At 39.2% G+C, this 25,429-nt stretch overlaps 1 protein-coding gene across 1 annotated transcript in view; it reads left to right on the top strand.

Annotated features, from left to right (window-relative positions):
* Window positions 1–25,429, top strand: part of DCC (DCC netrin 1 receptor) — an 824,140-nt gene that overhangs the window by 750,376 nt on the left and 48,335 nt on the right. Inside the window, exon 24 of the mRNA XM_075533227.1 lies at window positions 4,717–4,833. Coding sequence (XP_075389342.1) covers window positions 4,717–4,833 — 117 coding nt within the window. The remainder of the gene's footprint in view (window positions 1–4,716; window positions 4,834–25,429) is intronic.

The raw sequence follows: 25,429 nt of genomic DNA, 5'->3' as shown, positions 1-25,429 counted from the left end.
ATTGGTGTAGAAAAATCTGTGTCTCAGAAGAACTGAGAAATCTAGAAAGTAGTTGCATGGTAATTTAATTTCCCGGGCCCTCATATTTTCTAAATACCTCTGGGTTGTAGAGTAATTGATCAAATACTTTCATCAGCAACTCCCCACCCCCAAGTTAAAATATTTTGGTAATCTGAGTGTGTAACTTGTTTGCTGAGCTTCTGCAGTGTATAAACAAGAGATTCAATTACAAAATTTTCAGTCATGAATTATTGACTAGTTCTTGTCTAGCTCTTATATAATATCTCAGGTGGTTTCTAAACTTTCCTGTCAATTGCAGTTATTAAACTGCAGTCTACTCCTCTTGAAAACTACACTCTGAAATTTAAATAAAAGATACTCCTTCCACCATGGCTGGCTTAGATTTATGGCATTGGAGAATTTGGTCTTTAAACCCTCCAGCACTTTGGAGTGAAACAGGAGCAGCAGAGGAAGGGAAGCAGAAGAGAACAGTTGATATCAGAGACACGTCTTCTACTTGCTCATCACTCTTCCTTGCTGATTCTTCCACTTCCTAGTTCTATGAGGTGTACTATCAAGCCAGAGCTTAACCCCCTCCCACCAGGCCTGTCAACCTCAGGAATCCAATGTGAACTTAGGTGTATCCCAGCAAGAGAACTCAAGTTACTTGACCCACAAGAAGCTCATTCATCTTTGTCAAGCCAATGATGAGAGAGCATTGATTCTACCATAGGCCTCTTCTCCCCCAGCCTTGCTGTGACCAATTACAGATTCAGGTGGTTAGGTTAACACATAACAGGACTACAAGCCCACTGCCTATACAGGTTTCCACCGAGAATGAATAAACACATAACTCGTTTGCAGAATATCCTATCCAGGTGACTCCCTCTGCAATGCTGTCCCCCGTGGGATCTGGAAGAGGAGAGCAACTCCAGCCCCAGGGGAGGGAATGGGATTGCCACTCAGTTTTCAAACATTTTTTGCCAAGAGCTCTCAGGATTCCCCATTTTTTCCTCTTCCCTTCATCTTTTATGTTTTATTTTTTTACATCAGTTTATTAGGTGCTCATACAACTGTTATCACAATCCATATGTACATCAATTGTGTCAAGCACATTTGTACATTCATTGTCCTCATCATTCTCAAAATATTTGCTCTCCACTTAAGCCCTTGGTATCAGCTCCTCATTTTTCCCTCTCCATCCCCGCCACCCTCCCTCATAAACCCTTGATAATTTATCAATTATTACTATTTTGTCATGTCTTACACTGTCCTACATTTCCCTTTACCCACTTTTCTGTTGGGAGGAGGTTATATGTAGATCCTTGTAATTGGTTCCTCCTTTCTACCCCACCTTCCCTCCACCCTCCCGGTATCACCACTATCACCACTGCTCCTGAAAGGATCATCTGTCCTGGATTCCCTGTGCTTCTGGTTCCTATTTGTAACAGTGTACATTCCCTGGTCTAGCTGGATTTATAAGGTAGAATTGGGATCAGGTGGGGGTAGAGGAGTAGGAAGTATTTAATAACTAGTTGAAAGTTGTATGTTTCATTTTTGGTACCCCGCACGCTGACTGGTTCGTCTCCTCCCTGTGACCCTTTTGTAAGGGGGTGTCTTGTTACCAACTGGTGGGCTTTGGGTCTCCACTCTACATTCCCCTGCTTTTCCACTGATAGGATTTTTTGCTCTTAGATGCCTGATACCTGATCGCTTCGACACCTCTTGGTCACACGAGCTGGTGTGCTTCATCTTTTATTAACCAAGAGTATACTGAATGCACCCAGACCAGTTTTAATGTCTTTTAATGCGTTACCCCCAAACCAAAACTAAACCATGAAATAATTCTGACTCATACCAATCCAATATAGGATTTCCAAGACTGTCCATCTTTATGGGGCCCACGCCCTCTTTCTCCTAGAGTTTGAATTTCCCACTTTGAGGTTAGGAGGCCAGCGCTTACCCCAGGGTTCCTTTCTTTTGTTTTGTTTAACAAATGAGATTGGGAGGAAGCACAGTCTCACATGCAGATTATTTTCTTGAGAATGTTAGGATTTATGGGTATGCCTTTATGTCCCATCTGCATATATTCATTCTACTTGCCACTCCTGTGGAAACAAGGGTGATAGCGCTATGCACTAATGAGTACCTCATTAGTTAGTCTGAGTTGTCCAAGCCCGACACATCCCAAAGAAAGACGTGGTGCTTGCCAGCATCCGGGATTCACCTTTTAGCTTTGTGGTGACGTAGTATAATCATAAGGATAGCAAGGATGCTAGGTTCTAGGAACCCTTCTAGTTGATTGTTGAACCTGAAGGCGTTCTTTGGCTGCTCCCCCAGACAGGTTCCTACTCCCTCCTGCCAACAGCAAGCATTCAAAATTGCGCTAGTTTCCCTTTATGTCCAATGTACTCTGTGCTCTTCGAGCTAAAAGATGGAAGTCCATGACAGGCAGTCCTCCTGGTGTTGGGGTTTCTGAGACACAGCAGACAGCAGCTAGCGTGCTATGTGCTACATTCCATTGTAGGAGCTTGCCAACATGATATCCCTTAATCCTCCTGAAATACTTTGAGGTAGAGCCTATGATCATTCTCAAAGTAAAAGTAACACAAGTGGAAGTAAAAGAACCTGCCCAAGATTCCAGTGCTACTCTCAGCCTGCCAGGACTTAAAATCAATCTGATTTCAAAATGCATGCTTTATTGATCCCATTTCACTTAATTTGCATAGTACTTTTATACAAGTGTTTGTTCTCTGCCCATGAAATTGGCTATTTGGATAAAGCTAGATATTAATTTTTGGTATTTGTACTTTAGCTATGGAAATCAGAATTGCTTTGTGCTTTAGCAGCACTAACAAAACAGTATTTTTTTCCCCAGAGTGTAGAAATTATTTATACTTTCCCCTGTTCTTTCCTACTCTTAGATCTGAGCCATATATAAACATGGTCACTTTATTTTTAAATCATGTTTTTAATTTCTCATTTTTTTCTAGTAATAGTTAATGGCTTTGAGCATAAAGCTTTGTTTGCATACATTGTGGAAATTTCATTCAAAAATATAGGAGTCATTAAAAATTATATTTTTGACTTATTTATTGACAGAAAAGTATCCATCTTCTTTTCCTAAGCAGATTACACATAGCATGTATAATATAATGTCATGTGGAAAATAATCAATCTATTATCATAACAGTGTATAATATAATAACATTTGGAAAATAATTGATCTATTAGCATGTAGCCTCCCACTTTCACCTCTCTGAGGATAAAAAATATTGATACCTGGGGGGTTTAAGTCATCCATGCATGGATTGATTGCAAACAAAACACCTTTAAATATGTTTCTGCCATCAGGGAAGGGCAGCCAACAAGTTCTTCCAGCAATACATTTGTCTTCATCTTGTAAGGATGCTTTACGAAAATAAGCCAGTCAAAACAGTGGCTTCCAAGGAGGTGTGCAGGGCAAATTGAATTCCGGGCAGAGAGGTCAGCTCAGGAGGTTTTGGCAGCTACTTTGGAAGATTCCCAAGGGGAATAATCTCAATTTCCTCACAGGTCACAGGGAAATTATGGAGGCTTATTATGAAAAAGTTTTAAGAAAATAGAAAACTGAATTAGAAAGAAAAACACCAGAAAAGGTACACAGAATGTTTTTTCCCCGCTAGTATGAAAATGCACGTGCTCATTTTTCAATACTATCTACAGTTGTTCTTTGGTAATTTCATTTGTAAAACTTACCTTAGTTAACCTATAGACCTAATCTTGACATTTGCGATTTCTCTTTGCTTTCAAAACTCCAAGGACATTTCAAAGGAAAACAATTTGAGCCCCTTAAGGATGTCAAAATTGTCATTTTGACAGTGTATAAATTTTAAAGATTTATAGCCTTGGAAACTCTATACAGAGTCACTGTGAGTGAGGAAAGTGGGTGCAGGCTTGGTGGAACAGTGGTTACAGGTTGGGCTGTTAACCACTAGGTCAGCAGTTTGAAACCACCAGTCACTTCAAGGAAGGAATGTGAGGCTTTTTATTCCCATCAGGAGTTGAAGTTTTGGAAGCCCACAGAGGCAGCTCTCTCCTGTCCTTTAGTGTTGCTATGAGTCAGAATGGACTCCGTGGTCGTGAGGTGAGGAGATGAGTGACGCTTGACTAGTTTTGGATTTCTGGGTTTTGAAAATCAAAGAGTGTAAAATTCTTGGGAAGGGTTAGAGAGAAGGACACACTGACAGGTATGTAGACCTAGATGGAGGATATATTGAGAAAGAATAGCTACACATTTTGCTATCTGTTTTAAAACACAAGTTTCTGACTTCATGGCAATGCTTTGTTATTGATATTTTATATATCCATATGTAAAAATAAAAAACATCACAGTGTAAATCTAGGTTCTTTCTGGGCAATGAGGCATGGCCAATCCTCTTCATTTATACTGTTGTTTTTCGGTGCTGCTGAGTGAATTCCAACCTTTATCCACGCTGTGTACAACAGAGGGAAACACGACCCCAACTTACACTACTCTCACAACCGAGCTTATGATGGAGCCCATCCTTGTGCAGTTAAAGATTGGTATTTGGGTCACATGAAAGTAAATGGTTTTAGAAACAAATGTCAAACTATAAACGTACTTTTGTGCCTAACTGGGAAAAAAAAAAGAATTGCATCATCAAAGGAGATGTAACTTCTAAGAGCCTCGCTTTGTTTTCCTGTGTTCTTCAGGTCAAGACACCGAAGAAGCAGGGAGCTCCATGTCCACTCTGGAGAGGTCGCTGGCTGCACGTCGAGCCACCCGGGCCAAACTCATGATTCCCATGGATGCCCAGTCCAACAATCCTGGTGAGTGAAAATGGGGATTGCAGTTTGTCTGCTTCTTGTCTCTAAAATGTAAAACTGTCCAAAAATATGATTCCTTCTAAAGTTGTTGGTAAAGATAACAATGATTAAAAACATCTGTGAGGAGTCATGGCAGCCTAGTGGGCTACACATCGGGCTACTAACCTCAAGGTCAGTGGTTTGACATCTCCAGTCCTCCATGGAAGAAAGATGAGGCTTTCTATTCCCTCCAAGATTTACACCCTCAGAAACCCACAGGGGCAGTTCTGCTCTGATATGAATGGATGTGAAAAGAACTAGAATTTTTCTTGGTGTTATTGATCTTATTTTAATTACCATTGTATTTTCCCCCTTTTTTATTAGGTCTAACGTTTTTATTCAAAAGAGTTATCTTGAAACAAGTATGTCCCATACCCACATAGTACCCCTCCTTTTTGTCATTTTTGTCATTATCCTACTATCGGTGAAGATATTAGCATCTGGGGACCATTTTCTTTCAGATTACCTCTGTGATCAATCTTGGCAATTACAGGACCAATGTAGCCAATCCATCCAGTCTCCTGGACTCTTAGTTCCTTTCTGTTACCATTAATGATGCTAGCTCCTTACTACCTCAATTCATCAAATCCATATCACACATTACAACAAGTAATGGTACTCTTCATGAAATGACAGTATCTATCATCTGTTTTGTTGTGTGCACAGAACAAGGGAATACTGCATGGTTTAAAATCAGGAAAAATGTGTGTCGGGGTTGTCTCCTCCCACCACACATATTCAATCTGTATGCTGAGCCAGTCATCAGAGGACCTGGATTATATGAAGAAGAATGTGGTATCAGGGTTGGAGGAAGGCTTATTAACAACCTGACACAATCTTGCTTGTTGAGCGTCAGTAGGACTTCAAACACTTGCTGATGAAGATCAAGGATGGCAACCTTCACAACCAGACCACTGGGTCACCCATGACAAATAGGGGAAAATATGGAAGTTGTCAGGAACTTCATTTTGCTTGTGTCCATAATCAATGCTCATGGCAGAAATAGCCAAGAGATCAAATGATGCATTGCATTAGAAAAATCTGCTGCACAAGACAGTACTGAAAAGCCAGGATTTTACTTTGAGGACTAAGGTGTGCCTGGCCCAAGCCAGGGGATTTTCCAATTGCCTCATAGGCCTATGAAAATTGGACATTGCATATGGAAGTCTAATGAAAAATTGAACTAAGGAGTCAGTCAAGAATGTTGAAAGTACCATGAATGTTCAAAAGAACAAAAATATCAGTTTTGAAGAAGTGCAGCCATACGATGTCTTAAGGAAAGGATAGAGAGAGTTTGTCTCATGTATGTTGCCTAGGTTGTCAGAAAGCAGTCCCTGGAGAAGGACCTCATGCTTGGTAAAGTGGAAGGTCATTGCCAGAAAACAAGGCTCCCCAAGAGATAGATGTCCACACTGACCACCACAATGCGCTCAAACAGAACACTTGTGGATGGTGCCTGACTGGCTGGTGCTTGTGGATGGTGCCAGACTGACTGTACAGAGGGTCACTGTGAGAGTCAGAACCGAATTGATGGCACCAAGGGACAGCATGAAACTTTAGTTTCTATCATCTTTCTCCTTTTTACACATCCTGCTCACTTTTACTGAACCCTTACCAGTAATGCATCATTCAGTCCCACCAAGATCAGTAGTCAATTACATCTGTCACCTTACCATTGACTTTCCTTCTGCCCACACCCTCATTTTCTTCTATACTTAGATCCTAGACTCATTTATTATCTTCAATCTTTTTCAAATACACTCATCTTCCTAGGTCTTCCTTCTGTATTTACCGGAATAAATCTCAACTATGATTAAATCAGCCTTGCCATTGGCTCTGACCCGATAGCACTATAATCCTATGTGTCTACAGGAAAATAAAATCATGCTGCTTACTGGATACTTATGACTAGAAACCTAGGATGAACTCTCACATACCTGGAAATGCCACTGTCCCATCACTTGTCTCGCTTTACAAGACGCTTCCTAGCCATTCTTTATTGTAGCTATCTGATATATATGGCTCTCCTTCCTCAGTCTTGCTTCCTATATATCCAAAAAAAGCACTCATAAAACAGTATCCTTTCTTTTATTATCAGCTCTACTAACCCACCTGTATTTCATGTTGTTATCTTGATATGTCTTCTTTCTAGTGAATTAAAAAAAGTAATTCAGCTCAATAAAATAAATCACTGAAATCAATGACCATATTTCTCACATCTCCTCCTGTTTCCATTTCATCCAGGTAAGCTCTTTCTGTTCCTGGGATGATGTGCTCATTCTCCCACACGGGGACGTATGCTGACTCTTCTCATTGCCTGCAAGACTATGTTCATGGATAGTTCCATGGTTTCTCCCTCCATTAATGGAGGTCTGGGTTCAGATGTCTCCCCTACAAAGAGATCTTCCCAGACCATCCTTTGACATGGCATCTTTAATCACTCTGTTATCTCTTACTCTGCTTCTTTTTCTTTATTCACACTTACTGCACTGCTGCATTCATTTTTTGGTTATTTATTAGCTATTTGTGAGATTAAAATATAATCTCGATGAGGTTTTTTCCCCCACCTGTTTTGATCTCTTTGTGTCCTAGATAGCCAAATGGCACATAGTAAGTCCTCAATATATTTTAGTCAAATTAATCAATTAAAGATTGTTTGTTTCAATTTCCAGTCTGTAAGTAGAACAGAGAATGAATGCCCAAGACACAGCTAACTGAAGATGCGGTGATTCAGATCTACCTGATGCCTGGAAAACTACTTCCAAGGAGGGAGGAGAGAGAGCTGGGGTTTGGAATCAATCACTGAAAAGTTTATGGAGCATAATCCTACATGACACACATGGGGTTGCCATAAGTCAGAACTAATTCTTTGGCAACGTGTGTGTGTGTGTGTTGCTAGTTGGTTCTTATACTTAGTTTATGTTTCTACGTTGCGTCCATTCTAACTCAAAGTAACCCCACATCAGCAGATTGGACTGCTCTTTTGGACTTCCAAGACTGTAATTCTTTATAGGATTAGAAAGCCTCATCTTTCTCCTGAGGAACGACTGGTAGTTTTGAACCGCTGACCTTGTGCTTAGTAGTGCACTGCGTAGACACTATGACATCGGGGCTACGTATTTTATGTTAAATCCCTCATGCTCTCTATCAAGAACATGTCCATTTAATTTTATCCCATTGCCTTTGAATGGATTCTAACTCCTAGTGGCCATGTAGGATGGAGAGGAAGGTGTCCTGTGGATTTTCCAAGATGGTAAATCTTTATGGAAGAAGACTGCCCCAACTTTCTCTTGTGTCATAGTTGATGGGACCAAATAACCAAGATTGTTGTTATCAGTCTTGTAAGTGCTTAACCACTGTGACACCAGGGATCCTTTAATTTTGCTACAGTAAATGTAAAACTGTATTTGGCGTCTACAATTATTATCAATAAATAACCACATGGGGTTAGAGGCTCACCGAGTTATTGTGATTATTTTTCAGGCAAAGAACTCTGATTTGGAGAGTTTAAGTAGCTGGCACATGGTGACACAGCTAGTAAGTGGCAGAGCCAGAAATTAAACTCAAAGATACAGCTTCAGAGTTGCAAGCTCTGCGTCATTCATCATACTCTCAGCTGTAATGCTCTGTGGAGCTCTTGTCTTTTTCCCTTCTGCTTTCACTCCACAGAGAAACTCTATGCTCGGCTGCCTTCTCCCCTTCCCCACACCCCGGCTACTTTGCCTCTTGCAACTCAGTTTTATCGGGGGCAATCTTCTATAACATCCTTCTCAAAACTCATTTGCTTCAGAATCTTTATGTGGCCTTTCTTGCCCAGATATAGCTTCAGAATCCAATGAGTCCCCTTACCCGGTGGATTTTTCATTTACAGTGCTTTTTGAAGCTTTGGCCGTCTTCTTTTCCTGAAGAATTTATTTTTATTCTCTTCTTTATGACCTTACACTTCAGCTGTCAAAACTACCTGAAAATTAGTCTCAATGCCTCTAGCGTCTTCCTGATGCTTACCTAGTCTGCTTGCCAGAATTCTTCCTAAAGCAAGAAAGTAGAGAGGACATTCTATTTTATAAAGTTCTCCATTTGGGTCCCGGTGGTCAGCAAAAACAAAGTCTACAAACTCCTCCCCACACCCAGTCTGAGCCTACTTTTCTAGTTTCCTGTTGCTCTTCTGTCTAGATGCTTGTCAAGTTGGACTAACTGCTAGTCCATAGATATGCATGGCTGCTCATTGGCTTTTCCCTCTGCAGACTTTTATGTTTTGGAATGACTCAGGGATTATAGCTACATAACAGATCTCTGTGCATCTCTCAAATTCCAGACTATATACTGACGCGCTCAGAAATCCCTTCTTCTCTGTTTACACATCCAGAAATGAAAAGTTCCCATTTTATGTTTGACTAGAACATTTTTATATCACTTATATGGCATTTATTGTGCACAGCACTACCTCATAGGAGAAGGTACTCCAGTCCAAGTCTGTCTTTAATTTATAGGCTGTGGATTACTGTCTGATAGGGTTGGGATGTATCAAATTCAGTTTCATATCACAAAATTTACAGCTCAATCCCTAGCTCAAAATGGATGCTTGCTACATATCTTTAAAGTGAGTGAGTGCATTATTACAGGACTTTTTGTAACACATACAAGTTTGGGGGCTCCTTTCTGTAAAATTCAGGAGAAAGAAACCCTCGGAAGCAGTTCTGCTTATCCTATAGGATTGTGATGAGGCTGAATCCACTTGATAACACTGGGTTTGGCTTTGCCTTTTTTTATTAGTCATAAAGAAATTGTCTTAAAAATTCACTGGTGGATTAATGACAGTTAATGTTATTTTAATTAAGTAGAAAAGAAAATAATGGGCATACATAAAGAGAAATAAAATGTAGCAAGTATTAGGGACTTTTCCAATAGTATTCACTTGATAAATACATTGCTAATCAATAAATAGTTCATTAATTCTCATAATATGATGAGGTGATCCCCATTGTACAGGTGGAGCAAAGCCCCAGGGACTACCTGCACAAACACAGACTCCATGGTGCCAAATTTCCTTGTATGCTTCATATTTGTTCTTTGCTTGTTTCTCTTTTTAAGATGATTGAAAGCAGTGTCGCCAAGGCACAGACATGGAAATGGGGTTTCTGAGAGGCTGAACCCAGAGCCCCTTCTTGTTCTTTCTAGCCCACTGTGCAGCCTCACACTGTCATCGAGAGTCCTGAGTTGTTCTACATGTCAGAGAAGCAACCTGCTCTTCTTTCTAGTGTGTGACCTTACTTAGATTGCTCTTATTGTTCGGTGCCATCAAGTCAGTTCTGACTCATAAGGACCCTGTGTACAACAAAGCAAAACATTGCCCACCATCCTCCTGATCATTGCTAAGCTTGAGTCTATTGTTACAACACTGAAACCCATCTTCTTATTGAACGTCTTACTTTTTTTTTTTCATTGACCTTTTACTTTACCAAGCACAATGTCCTTCTCAAGAGACTGGTCCCAACTGACTATGCATCCAAAGTATGTGAGACAGAGTCTCACCACCCATGTTTCTAAGAAACATTCTGACTGTACTTACAAGACTGTTTTGTTTATTCCTCTGAAAATCCATGATATAGTCAATATGTTTCCTCAAAATTAAAATGTATCCATTCTCCTTTAATCTTCCTGCTTTATGACCCAGCTTTCACAGGTGTAGGGGCTGATTGGAAACTCATTGCTTGGGTAAAATGCACCTTGTTCCTCAAAGAGTCATTTTTGCTTTTTAACACTTTAAGGAGATCCCTTGCTGCATCTTTTCCCAATGCAGCACGTCTGGTGGCTTCTCGGCTGCTGTTTCCGTAACTACGGAGTGTGGAACCAAGAAAAAAGAGATCCTTGACAACTCAGTTTTGTTTCGCCTTGACTGTTTCTCATGATGGTTATTTTTTAGGCCAAGGTGAGAATTTTTGTTATACACACATTGAGGTACAATTTAAACTGAGGGTTGTAGATGTTAATCTTCATCAATAAATGTTTCAGATCCTCTTGGATATCAGCAATTAAGCTTGTGTTATCTGCATACCACAGTCTGTCTCTAATCCTGATGCTTCCTTCTTCATACAATCCAAAACCTCAGAATATTGCCTCAATGTAGCAATTGAATACATACCATGAAAAAATAAATCCTGAGGCATTGTGTTAGGCAGAGTTCTCTAGAGAAACAAAACCAGGACACTTATGAATAGATAGATAGATAGATAAATAGGTTTATACAGCATGAAAGAATTTAACAGGTAATTAGTCCACACAACAGTACAGAGGGCTCAGTTCAACTCACTTCCATGGAAAAGTTAGTATACCAGAAAGCCTTCAACTCACAAGGGCTGCCAGGTCCAAGATCAAGGAAGCAGACAACTGAGTCTTCCCTTAGGCAATGCAGGCAGAGTCCACCCACAGGCAGCAAACAGCAGGGTGGGTCACCACCAGCCTACAGCTCAGGAGCTTTGTGAATCAGGCCCAGATGGGATATTGAATTCAAGCAATGGAAGACAACAGGATCCACCGGCCTCAAGCTCAAGCAGCGTTCACACCAGCAGCATGGCAAAGCAGGTTTTGAAAGAATCTCAAGCTTAGCAACACGATCCATTGGTTGGTTTGTCCCACGGGTGGTTTAGCTCACAAGTTGAGGCAGAGAACTAGCTAAAACTGCCTCAGGCTGGTCTGATCACCGGAGAGCCAGACAGAGAGGGGTGGGCTTTGTTTATCTCTTTGCCCTCCAATCAAACTACCACCTGACTAATCCCACATATTCCTGTTAGCCAGATTGGCACAATAAACCTACCTAACACAGGCATACATTTCCTGATTTTAAACCATGTAATATATTCTTGTTCTGTGTGAATGACTACCTCTTTGTCTATGTAGCTTCCCTGTGAGCACAATTCAGAGTCTTAAAATAAATGTTCGTAACAATGTCATCCATTTGTAGTTCTGATCCATATAGTTGAAAACATTTGAATATTTATTGCATGTCAATGAAACACAGGTGAACAGCTTTCTGAAATTCTGTACTTTCTTCCAAGATCTATTGACATCAACAATGATCATCTTCATTCTATGACCTCTTCAGAATCTAGCTGGCATTTCTGAAGCCATTCCCAGTCAATGTATTGCTGCAACTACTTTGTTTTCAAAATCCTCGTCAGCAAAATTTTATTTGCAAGTTACATTAATGATGTTGTTGTTGCTGCTGTTTGGGGTTGGTTTTGATACATACAGCAGCACAGAACGCTGCCCTGTCCTGCCCCAACCTCATCATTGTGAGTCCATGGCTGCCGCCACTGTGCCAACCCATCTTGTCAAGGGTGTTCCTCGTTTGAAATGCAACTCTGCTTTCCCAAGCAGGACGTTATTCTCCAGGGGCCTGCAGTACTTGAGATGGAGTCTCACTGTCCTTGCTTCATTTTTTGCTTGTTTACTTCTTTGAGATGAACTTGTTTGTGACTGAAGACTCCAAGTTCATTTCAATTTTACTTTTCTTTCTATTTTTGTTTGTAAGCCACTCAGAACCACTACTTAGGTTTGAGCAATAAGAAATCTGAATATATTTAAATATATATATACTTTTAAAAAAGCACAATACTATATATATTATACAGCTCATCTCAATAAATGAAATCCACAACATTATTCTGTTATCACCAGTCTTACTTCTAAGGAGACTTCTGGCTGTATATATTTTTTTCTGGGACAGATTTGTTTGTTCTTTCGGCAGTCCATCATCCTTTCAACATTCTTTGCTGGGACCATAATTCAAATATATCAATTCTTCTTTGGTAATAATTTCCACTTCCACTGGATTACCTTTCTTTGGAATAAGCACACATTCGGCTCTCTTCCAGTTGATTGTTCAGGGAGCTCTTTTCCAAATTCCCCGCATAGACACAGGAGTACTTTCCACATTGTGTCCATTTGTTGCAGCATTTTGATTAGTCTTCCATCTCTTCCTGGAGCTGTGTGTTCCCCTATGCTTTCAGTGCATATTGAAATGATCCCGTCAAGATCATCAGATCTTTATCTAATGCTACTTCTTGAAAGGGTTGGACATCAATTATTTTTGGTATAGTAGCTGTGTGTCTTCCTTATATCTTTTTAACCTAGTTTATTGATCTATAATTAACACATATAATTCGATAGTTCAATCATATGAAGAAAGGTTGTGCAATCATCACCCCAATCAACATTGAAACATTTTCTTCCTTCTGGTACCCATTGCTGTCTTCCCCTTTCCCCCACCCTCGCCTTCATCTCCTTTGATGCTTCATGTGTCCATTAGCCTTTTTGCCACAGGATCCTTCAATACTGCAACTCGCAGCTGGAATATTTTATTCTGTTCTTTCAGTTTGAGGGATGCTGAATATATTTTAGCTTTCTAACTTCAACTCTGCACAATTTTTTATAATAAATTTTTCTTCTTGACCCACCCTTTGATATAATCTATTCAGTTCACTTATGTTACTGCTATGTCCATTCCATTTATCTCTCTGTAATCAAAAGCATGTATCAGAGTCTCGTCTGAAAGGCATTTTGAGTTTTCCCTAGTTTTCTGTCTTTTTAATGCCCTTCTGCTTGGTTTGGGTCTGATGTCATTGATAGCGCCCTGCACCTCGCTGGTCTCTGTCAATTTGTGCACAATGAGTTAGATCTGTTTTTCAGATGGTCTTTAACTTTAGATGTGATATATTTAAAGTCATTCTTTGGTTCTCCTGGTTTTTCTTTAATTTTCTTCAACTTCATTTTGAATTTACATATAAGCATATTATGCTCTGTTTTACAATTGACTCCTTGCCCTGTTCTGACTGATGATATTGAGCTTCATCGTCATCTCTTTCCAAGTTGTAGTCAGTTTGATTCCTATACATCCCATCCAGTGTGGTCCAAGAGATCTACGTGTATAGCCGCTGTCTGTTTCTGAAATCAGGTATGTGTTGTGATAGGTCATTTGTATTAGAAAATTCTCCCATGTGATCTCTGGATTTATTTATATTCCTAAGGCCATATTTCCCCCACTATTTATCTTTTTTTTATTTCCAAGTTTTGCATTCCATTTGCCAGAGGTTACTAATGTACCTTGATTACATTTTGATCAATTTTAGACTATAGAAGTTAGCAAAACCCTTCAATTTCTTTGTTTTTATACAAAGACTGATGTTTAAGCTTGAATTATAGCATATTAATTGTTCTCCCTAATAGGATAAGCCATATGGGGGTTATCTTATCACTAACAGCATTATATTTCAGGATATATCTTAAGATATTCTTTCTGGCAATGAATAGCATATTGTGCTGGTACTCTTCTTTAATTTGTCATTCCTCGCACAGTAGACCACATCCTGATTCAAGTAGCCAATAGTTCAAGAAGAAGACCCTTAATGAGATCTACTGACACCGTGACTGCAAGAGGCTCAAAACAGAAACAAACAAACAAACAAAACACAAACATTGCGAGGCTGCTGCAGTGCTGGGCTGTGTTCAGTTTTTTGTCAATGCGGTTGCTACAAGTTGGAATCAGCTCAACAGCACCTCTCAACAATATCAGCACCTCCCTAGGATATCATCTATTCAATCCTTCTATTTCCTTTTTGACATCGATTTTCCTAGGTTCCTATTTCATAATCCCAAGTTCTGATTATTAACAGTTGTTTGCAATGTTGTCTTCTAAGTTTGAGTGCTGCCTCATAAGTAAATGGAAGTCCTGAAAGCATTATTCTATTTACGTCATGAAGACTGACAGTACTTGAGGAGGCAGCTCTTCACCAGTCATCATTTGAGCGCCTTCAGACGAGGGGTTCATATGTTCGTTATTAGGCTTCAGAAGTAGACCGTCAAGTCCTGCTTCCTTAATCTGCTTATTCTGAAGATTTCACTACAATCTGTCCTATCTGGATGGCCTTGATGGCATTTGAAAACACTGATGCCATAACTTTCACAGCAAAGCACAATGTCAAGGGCCACGAGCCAAAGAACTGGCAGAAGGGCTACGTGTATGGGACCCCTACAATTACTAATAATTAATATCATGCTATTTTAGAAATGTATTAGTCAAATAGTGCATGGTCCCTGGTTGTCACAAATGCTTCAGCACTCAGCTATTAACCTGAAGATTTCTGATTCGAATTCACACAGAGAGATACCTCGGAAGGCAAGCCTATCACCCTGATTCTGAAACCACAGGATTGAAATGTGGGATCAGTGATAGTTGAGATCAACCAAATAACACTGAACAACAACAACAAATGTATTTTCTAAAAAATTAAATGTTATTAAAAATCATTTAAAATTCCATCCCTGGAAATTTTCCACTCAGTGTGCCCCCAATAAAAATACATGATAATATATTCACCAGAAGATGCTTATCTGGTCACAGCATTTGTCATGTCCCATGCTCATGACAATGGATAAATACATGGCAGCCATAGAATGGGTTTCAGCAATGAAAATGAACCAGAATGACAAAAGAATATGGCTAGGCTCACAGATAGACTTTTAAATATATATGTAATACATATATAATTTTGTATTGCAAATTGAGTGAAGGTTCACAGGGAAAATAATCAGGATTATATTTAAATATATTTTATTTCCGTTCATTGATTGCAGTCTCTGTTATGTACCATTGCTATGCCATTTCCTTCTTGTTTCCTGTTTTCATTCCTTATTATTTTGAGTTTTTTCCCACATATTTCTCCCACTCTATCCAGGGACTTCTAATTGAAACAATTAATCTAACATATCTGTATGATTGAATTTATGTAAAATTTACAAACAGCCCAAATAACGCACAATATTAAAATTCAAGGGACACTTATTTTCACTAGATGTAAGTGATTCGTGACCAGGAGGGAGCACTGGTTAGCTTCTGGAAATGGCCCTTTGCGTGCTGCGGGTGATGCTTCTTAGACATAGAGCTTTGGAAAACCACTGAGAGTTACACTTCAGATACAAGTTTCACTGTGTACATAATACTTGAATGATCCTTCCTTAAAAATGACATGAAACTATTATATAGGCCTTTTAACATAGGCTTGTCACATCACTCCTTTTTCTTTCATTTCCAAGATACATGTTGATGAAACTCAATCTACCTAAAGTAAATCCTTTCAGCATCTAAGCACCATTTCGAATCTTGATAAATAAAAGAATCTCTTTGAATTGGACTGAACTTGACTGTGAGGGCCCTAGATACCAATGTTGAAAAATGATAGAATCTGTATCTTGGAAGAGTTCTGATTTCATTCAGAACTATAGATAAATTGGTTGGTGGCCTTAATTCCAAGAATTTAGATTTACTAGGGCAGTGGTTCTCAACCGTCCTAATGCCGTGACTCTTTAATACTGTTCCTCGTGTTGTGGTGACCCCCCAACCATAAAATTTTTTTGTTGCTACTTCATAACTGTAATTTTGCTACTGTTATGAATCAGGTGACCCCTGTGAAAGGGTTCGACCCCCAAAGGGGTCACGACCCACAGGTTGAGAACCACAGTAGTAGGGTATCAACATTTGGTGTCCTGATGACAAAGTCATTACATGCTGTGCTCTAATTGCAAGGTCAGCAGTTAGAGACTGCCTTCTATTCCAAGGTAGAAAGATGGAACTTTCAATACCATGAAGAGTTACAGTCTTGAAACTAGAAAACCTATCCTATTGGGCCACTCTGAGTTGTAATTGATTTCATGGTAGTGAGGATATAAAATATTGTATCAAGATTTACACAAATAAGGAGGAAAAACTAGATTTTCACCTTCACACAGAATAAACAAGTCCCATGCCTCATACCACATACATAAGCTCAAGATGGATCAAAGATCTCATTATAAACCACACAATTATAAAGATCATCAATGTAAAAAAGTGGGCTAGATTTAAGGACTGCAATACAAAGTATAAGCACACACTGCAAAAATAATGAAAAATATCCACATTACAGAAGACAAAATAAAAAACTTAGACCTACTGAAAATATGATGCATATGGACATCAAGAGACTTCGTCGAAAGAGTTAACAGAGAACCCGTAGATTGGGAACAGATATTCAGTAATACAGCAGAAAGGCCAATCTTCAAAATCTGTTGAAAACTAAAAGGTCTTAACAAGAAAATACTAATAACCCAGTCAACTGATGGGCACAAGACATGAATGGAAAATGTACAATGTACAAAGGACACCATCCAGGCGACCAACCAAAAAAAAAAACAACTATATGAAGAAATGTTCGAGTTTATCAGCAATCAGAGAAATAGAGGGTAAAACAAAAATGAAACACCAACTCACACTGAGACTTTTAGCAAAATTCAATAAAATGAAAACAATCAATGCTGGAGAGGATGTGGAGAGTTTGGAACACTTTTACATTCTGGTGGGACTGTAAAATTGTACATTACAAATTCCAAAGGCCCGTCTAGAAGACAAAGTCAAATCTTATAATGAAATGGCCACAGACAGAATTAGAAGACCCTAAAGAAAAACACTCAGTATGTCTTAAACTGAAAGACCTCAAGAAAGAAGTGAAGCCTCAAGTTGCAATATCGGAAGATTCTATAGGCAAAATATTCATCTCCTGGAACGGCCTCCAAGAGATGGATTACCAGCCCCATCGCTGTCACAATGGGCTCAGGCATCATAATAACTGTGAGGAGGGCACAGGACAGGGCAGTGTTTCATTCTGTGATGCATAAGATCCCTGTTGGTCAGAACTGACTCGATGGCACCAAACAATCACAACATGTTTATGCCACAATTTCCATAATCCCAAATAATGGAAGCAACCCAAATGCCCACATGTAGAGGAATGGATAAGCAAGTCTTGACACATCCATACTAGGAAAATTATGCATCAATACAAAACAATGACAACTCTCTTACACACTGCAAGACATGCGCAAAGCAAGAAAACATTATACTGAGCATACAATCTTACAAAGGTATTTAATAACACCTTTATTATGAGGAGAAAGAAATAAAAAGTCTGGTTTATACACCAGAAGACAAGACTTGGATGACCATGAGAAGGCCAGTGGGAGCAGAAAGAGGGAGAGGAGAGGGGATGATATTGAGGAGGGAGGGGGAGCAGGGGAAGGTGGATGGAGGCAAAAAGGGAAGCACATACATGGAAGGGTTAGTATCGTTGATTTCTTTCCTTGAGATTGCATGTGTACATATATACAGTATGTTTCTTTTAAATGAAAACAAAACAAAAAATCCCTCCAGATTTCTTATCTCTCATATCCAAATAGTGGTTTCAGTGGATAAGAAAAGAAAAAATAAAGATGAAAAATCTGAAAATGACTTGGAGTTTTTAGTGACTAACAAATTCATTTCAAACAAACAAAAAGATTTATATAAATCAGAAACAGAATTTCTTGGATTTCCAACCACGTCCTTAAAGGAATTGTTCTACTTACTACAAATTATTTTGTAAGATTATTTTTTCTCCTATTTAAAAAAATCATTTTATTGGACTCTTACAGATGTTGTAACAATTTGTAACTCAATTAGATCGAGCATGCTTATATAATCATTGCCTCCATTAGGTTCAAACATTTTTATTCTTCTTGAACTCGGTATCAGGTCCCCCTTTCCCCCTCCTTCCCTCATCCTACCCCCTAGGAGCCTTTATTGTTATTTTATATATTATAAATTGTTATTATTATCCATGTCTTACACCATCCAATGTATCCATTTACCTATAATTCTGTAATTTGTTCCCCTTGAATGAGATTATACAGCCCTTATTATGATCAGCTTCTCCCACCCCTCCACCCCCACCCTCTCTTCTTCTACTCTTATGGAATAATTAGTCCCGTTACTGTTTCTGAAGGGTTATCTGTCTTAGATTTTGTGTATCACACAATCTTAATTATACACATGAGTATGCTCATGTCTAACTAGGTTAATGAAGTAAGGCAAGAACCATAATAGTGAAGGGAAGAAATATAAAAATCTAGAGGACGGCTGTGTGTTTCATCAGTGCTGTACTGCATCCTGCACTTAACTTCCCTTCTGTGAGGGACTGTCCAGTTCTCTTCAGTAGGTTTGGACCTCCGCTTTGTCCATGCTCCTTCACTTCTGTTTGATTGTGTGTGTTTTTGTTTGTTTTGAACTTCTGATACCTCTTTCCGTGGACACCTCATCATCACACAGGCTGGTGTGCTTCTTCCATATGGGCTGTGTTGCTTCCCTGATAGATGATTGCTTGTTTTTCTCTTCTTTCTTGACATTTCTCATCATGCTTTATAAAGTATTGATTACCAAGCAACATATATTTGATATGAAATTATATTTTTGCTTTTTATAACCCATGGGGAAAATATACTTAATATCATTGGATTGCAAGATTTGTTTGTCCAAGATTTTCTTCCTTATTTAACAGCAATATGTGACATATGTGATTCCTTATTCCCAAGTCTGCTTCACAGTTACATAAACTGAAGGTCATCAGTACCATGCTAATTGGTGGAAGAAGAAACCCAAACATGTGGATCCTTCTGTCCGATGAGTATTTCCAGTAAAATGGGGTCAAAGGGTGACTATTTTAGGATAACCAAAAGAATTATTTTAAATGTTGTTTTCTTATAATGACACTTACTACAATAAATTGGAAGCATCAGGTATAACTCTTTTGAATTTTTGAAGAATCAAAGTCATACGTTGGGTTCTTAGGAAATTTGTAATACAGAGATGTCTGGGCAGGAGATTTACTGCCAAATGTTCTCTGGATTAACATCTGGGTAGGTGACATCTGCAGGATTGGGCAGAAGTGGAAAGCAAGTGGGTAATACAAGTGAGCAGAGGCTTCCGTCGACCTTAAATGCTATAGGATTTCAGTGGTCATTCATGTAGGCTGCTCCAGGAAGGAGGGCCTAGTGTGGAATGGGTAACTACCTTTGCCTGAGCGCAATTGCTAGATATAGAGACTTAGACACATTTCTCAAGTTTCTGGCTCAGCAGAATCTAGTGATTTGGATAGCCTTTGAGAGACCCTCTTCACATGTTTTTGCAATTTCTTTTTCTGTGAAAATGATGGATTGGGGACAGGAATAGGGAAGAGGAAGGAGAGTATATGAAAACTAATAGAATTAAAGTGATATCAATGATAAAACTCTAATCATCTAATGTATGAAGTGGTGTCCTTTTGAATTTCATTCCCTCTTATTCATATTTGTGGGAAAAAAAGAAACCATAATGTAAATTCATTCCTTTGAAGAAAACAAAATCTCATGAAGTTAGCTTGAATGCTTCTAGCAAAGAGACTGGGGTAAAAGAAGTCTACCCTTTTGCTTGTGTGATGCTTTGGGGCCTACATTTAGCTGCAGTTTTGTGAGCATTATAGAACATTCACCGTGAAAACCAATTTGATTCTTCCTCAGACCACTGTCTGCTGTAGTCACTTGGCTATGGATCCAAACAATGTGTGGGCAAAGCTGTTGAGGATGAAATGAAGCCACATGAGAAAAAAACAGATGTTCAGCACTGGGGGTCTGCTAAGTGTTATCCTGCCAGGAGTCTCGCTGTTCCAAATTGTAATCCTTGTGTGACCCTTGCATACCTGGTGTTCAAACCACAGCATCTTAACACTGATTTCAGCCCAACAGCCTTGTAGGTCTGGGTATCCATTCCATTACCATGTGGCCAATGTGGATGTCCACGTCCCATGAAGTTTTCTTTCCTAGAAGTAATGAGTGCTAACAGACTTCTCCAGTACCAGCGTCACCAGGAGTCTACACACCATCCACTATCCTTAACAGTGGCAGCAGTTACCAGAAGCAGAGAGTTTAAAGCTCATTTAAGTTTATGTTTTACATAAAGCCATTACCTTGCCTATTCTATGATCCTAGGTAATAATTTGACCATAACATTATTAAGGTCGGCTTGTTTTCTTTCTGACTTTATTATCTTTTTCTTTCTCTCTCTCCATTATTTTTTTAGTCTTAAATGGCATGCATCATTCTTACTCTTAATACGAATTTGTAGAGAAGGAAATAATATTTTATACATCTCTATAATCTTCAAATATCATATAAACAGTTTTTATGAGAGTGAGTTTAAAAAGAGGTGTGAAAGAAAGATAGTTTAAAATACAGGGTTGTTTCTTGATCGTTTATATACTATTAACTTTTAGTTGAAATGAATTTATTACTAACTATGTTGTTTATCTAATGACCCTAGGCACAACAGAGCCAAACCCTGCCCAATCCAGCACCGTCCTCACCGTAGTTGCCCATTGTGGCAGCGGCTCTGTTGACCCATCTTGTTGTGAATCTTCCTCTTATTTTGCTGCCCCTCTACTTTGCCAACTATGATTTCTTTTCCAGGGGTGCATATCTCCTGATAACCTGTCCAAAGTGCAGGAGATGAGGTCTCACCATTCTCGTTCCTAAGAAGCCTTCTGGCTGTACTTCTTCCAAGAGAGATTTATTTGTTCTTTTGACAGTCCATGGTACTTTCAATCTTCTTTTCTGGCAACATAATTCAGATGCGTCTTGCCTGAAAGCAGAGAATGCCGTAAGGATGTTTACTTGTGTTTCATTGACGATGCCGAGCTATTTCACTGTGTGGATCATATGTGGATAATACTGAGAAGAATGGACAGTCAAGAATACACGATTGTGCTTCCTTGGATCATGTGTCAGGATCAAGAGGCAGTTATATGCATAGAACAAGGGAGTACTATTTGGTTCCAAATTAGGAAAGGTGTGCACAGGGTTGTATCATCTCACCATATTTATTCAAGCTATATGCTTAGAAAATAATCAGAGAAGCTCAATTATATGAAAAAAAGGATTATCAGGGTTGGAGGAAGAGTGATTAACAACCTGCATCTATAGATAATAAAACTTTGCTTGCTGAAAGTGAGGCAGATGAGACACTTGCTGAAGAAGATTATGGAATGTAGCTTTCAAGATGAATTTCAACTCAATATGTATCAGACTGAGATTCTCAGAAACAGACCAATAGGTGGCATCATGATAAATAGATAAAAGACTGAAATTGTCAAGGATTTTGTCTTGCTTGGATACACAAGCATTGCTGGTGGATGCACGCAGATGCTGTGATCCTGGCTCTTGATCTCATATTTTTAGATGAAGTTTCCGTAATCTCCGGAATTGACTTCAATTCCTTACCATTTGAGTCTCTCCGTGGGTCCATTTGGGTGCTGGAGATGTAATAGCTGACGTCTTCCAGAGGAATTCATGAGAAAAAGAGAGAGATGGGTCTTTTAAAATGATTAAGTAGAATCGATTCTATTAGTCACTCAGATATATGGTCCATTGTGGGAAACTCGGTACAAAGATGACAGTATATAGGCAATGGGCATCTTCAGACGACAGTAGATCCCGGCTGTGATACAAATTTTGTAGTAAGTCGTGTCATAGAACTACCAGTATACCAATTGTCTCTGAACCAGTTTCAACTCAAGACGACTCCATGGATTTTGGAACAGAACTAGGCCCCTTGAAGTTAACAATGATTGGTTTTCAGAGGTGGATCGTAAGTCTTTTCTTTGTCAGCCTCTCCCATGGTTCAGTTAGCAGCCAAGTGTGTTAGCTGTTCACATCACCGAGGTGCTCTATAGACCCTACCACGGTGCTGTAGATGTTTTACTTTTCTTCCTATGATCTCTCACAGAGTTCATGGGTATTTGTGAATGTCATCGCATGACACTTGCTCTCAAAGAGTACCTGAAATCTTAAAGGAGATATGAAAATATTTGAAAGGCAATAGATACTGAATTTCAAATACTCCCAATACAGGTCATTGTGCACGCGCGTGCACACACACACACACACACACACACACACACACACACACACGCGCGCCCAGCAAATTATTTTACTTAAAATGTTTCTTCAGCATATCATTATCGTGTTGCAATCTTTGTCTAAGTCTCGGTCCAGACACATTTATCCGTTTCGTCAAGTGTCATACTGAGAGATACCGAGGGAGGATTTTAGTCCTTAAAATTGCTGCTTGAAAGAATGAGCTCCACTTTAGGTTTCTATAGGTCAGGTTTAGTGTGAGCATTTTACAGAAATGTAAAAGTTTTAAAATACCGAAGTGCCCTGTTCAGGGAGCTAAATAATTCGGTGAGGGAGTTTCTCCTTGGAAAATCTTAGTGCATCAGTGTCAGATATAAATTCAATTGTCTTCAAGCTGTGTCAGAACAGATTTCATGTCATATTTGGGCACGGAGCAGAGATTTATTGAAAATGTTTGATGATATTGCTCTCTGAGCTGTTTTACATAAACATAGTGGCACAATGAATACTTTGAATTTGTAGTGTTTGCTTTTCTAGCTTTCAGAAGTAACATCTAAGGGAAAACTACCAAAAAAGGCTTCAATACATAATATCTTATTTATTCAACTTACTTTGAAATTATTATTTTTGTAATAATTTTGTTAAAAGTAAATGTAGACTGCTATGCCTTTTCAGAAATGAATCATGGATCAAAATATTTCAAAACCAAAGCACTGAAATACTGTCTATTCTACTTAATGTCAGGAAATAAAACAATGAGCAATTTTGAGATTGAAGATTGTTTCAGTTAGTTCATTGTCATCAAGTTGGTGCCAACCCTTGGACCCCTATAGGGCAGGGTAGAACTCCCCCTGCGGGTTTCTGAGACTGTATCTCTTTATGGGAGTAGAAAACCATGTCTTTCTCTGGAGGAGCCTCTGGTGGTTTCAAACTGCTGACCTTGCAATTAGCAGCCCAACTTGTAACCACTAGACCACCAGAAAGATTCTAGTTATCTAGTCCTGGTATAATAGAAATACCACAAGTGGATGGTTTAACATGTAGAAATCTATTTCATGTTTACAAGGTTGGAGGTGCAAATTCAGGGTACCAGTTCTAGATGACTTATTCTGAGTGTTAGCTGTAGGGGAAGACTCCTTGTTTCATTTTAACATCTCTGAGCTTTGTGTCTCTTGAGAATCTCTATGCGTGTTGGCATCAATCTTCCCGTGGGTTTAGGAGGTCCTAAGTACATGTGGTAGTTACATAATCTGGTGTCAACTTGAAACTATTAAGAGTGAAGTGGTGGAGTTTAGCCTGTCAATTAGGTTGCAGCTTAATAACCTCATTTGGAGGTGGCTAAGGAGAGAAATAGCTTACTGGAAGCCAGACCGACACTCTCTCTGCTCCGTCTCTCTGCGAGACATTCCTGATGACAAGCCAAATGGAACTAAGCTGATAGAGCCAGAGCCCTGGAGCTTGAGAAGCCACATGGAGACCCACACTGTGCAGGCGATGCTTGCACCACCCGTGGATCCATAATACTTTCCACCCACTGATCTGTGATCTTCCTATTTGGCGTCATTGAGTGGCTACATGAGTCTGAAGAGGAATTCATAGACTGGTATGAGACATATGGGCTAATATTGGACTTATGGACTTGAACTGGACCAGGCTAGGATGTTTTCTTAATATATAATTGCTCTTTTACATAAAGCTCTCTCTTATACACAAAGCTCTCTCTTATACACATATAAGTGTCTCTGGATTTGTTTCTCTAGTCCACCCGGACTAGCACAGTATGGGATCCCCAGTTCAAAGAATAAGCTCTGCTTTTTCTAGGTCTTTTCTCTTGCTCCCACTGAAGTCCATCCTTGTCTCCTTAGTTCTCTCTCCTCTTGTCTCTTGCAAGATTGAACGTAATGTAAGCCACACCCGCAAGGAAGCTCCCCTTACATTGGATCAGAGCTATGACTTGAGTAAGGGTATTATATCTCACTCTAATGCTCTTACAGATTGGATGATCACATTAGATTACATTACCGGGGATGATTATATCATTACATAGTTGCCAAACCTCTGAGAATGATGGCCTAGCCAGATTGACACAGATATTTTTTGGGGGGTGAGGGTGGGGGGGAGCACAATTTAAACCATGACATAGACACATACAATAGATTAACTATTTTTAACAATCATATTATTATTTGGAAACTCTTTGGACCTAGGTCAGTAGCCAAAATGCAGAGTTATTTGAAAGCAACATGTCTCTCTTTAGTAATGAAAGACTTGGAACTGGAATAGAACCTTAGTCTCTCAGGTCTCTAGCATTTAGGTTCATTGGCTTGGCAAAGTTTTGCACATTGTTCCATCCATCTTCATTCATCTCTCTGCAAAGAAACATTTATGAAGCTCTCTAAATGTGTTACAAAACCTTTGTATTTGCTGTTGTTAGTTGTCATCAAGTCAATCCCAAACCATGGCCATTCCGTGTATGCACAGTAGAACTGCTCTCTCAGCTTGCAAGGCTGCCACTTTTGAGAAGTGTATTGCCAGACTTGTCTTCGGATGCACCGCGAAATTTCAGGAATGATATGGATAAAGAAAGGTGCCATGATGAGTTGGGGTATCACCCTCTAATTAAGGAAAATTATATTGTTAGATTAATCTTTTGATGTAAACAATTATCATTTTTGTTGTTTATGTTTTCAATTTGGAGTTGGGTGAAGTTTATGAAGCAGATTGGCTTTCCACTCAGTAATTCATACATATTTAGTCCTGTAGTATTGAC

The sequence above is a fragment of the Tenrec ecaudatus genome, chromosome 15 (genome assembly GCF_050624435.1).
Source record: "Tenrec ecaudatus isolate mTenEca1 chromosome 15, mTenEca1.hap1, whole genome shotgun sequence".
In the NCBI taxonomy this organism is placed as follows: domain Eukaryota; kingdom Metazoa; phylum Chordata; class Mammalia; order Afrosoricida; family Tenrecidae; genus Tenrec; species Tenrec ecaudatus.
The sequence above is the reverse complement of the archived record's forward strand: the minus strand, read 5'-3'. Positions and strand labels throughout refer to the sequence as shown.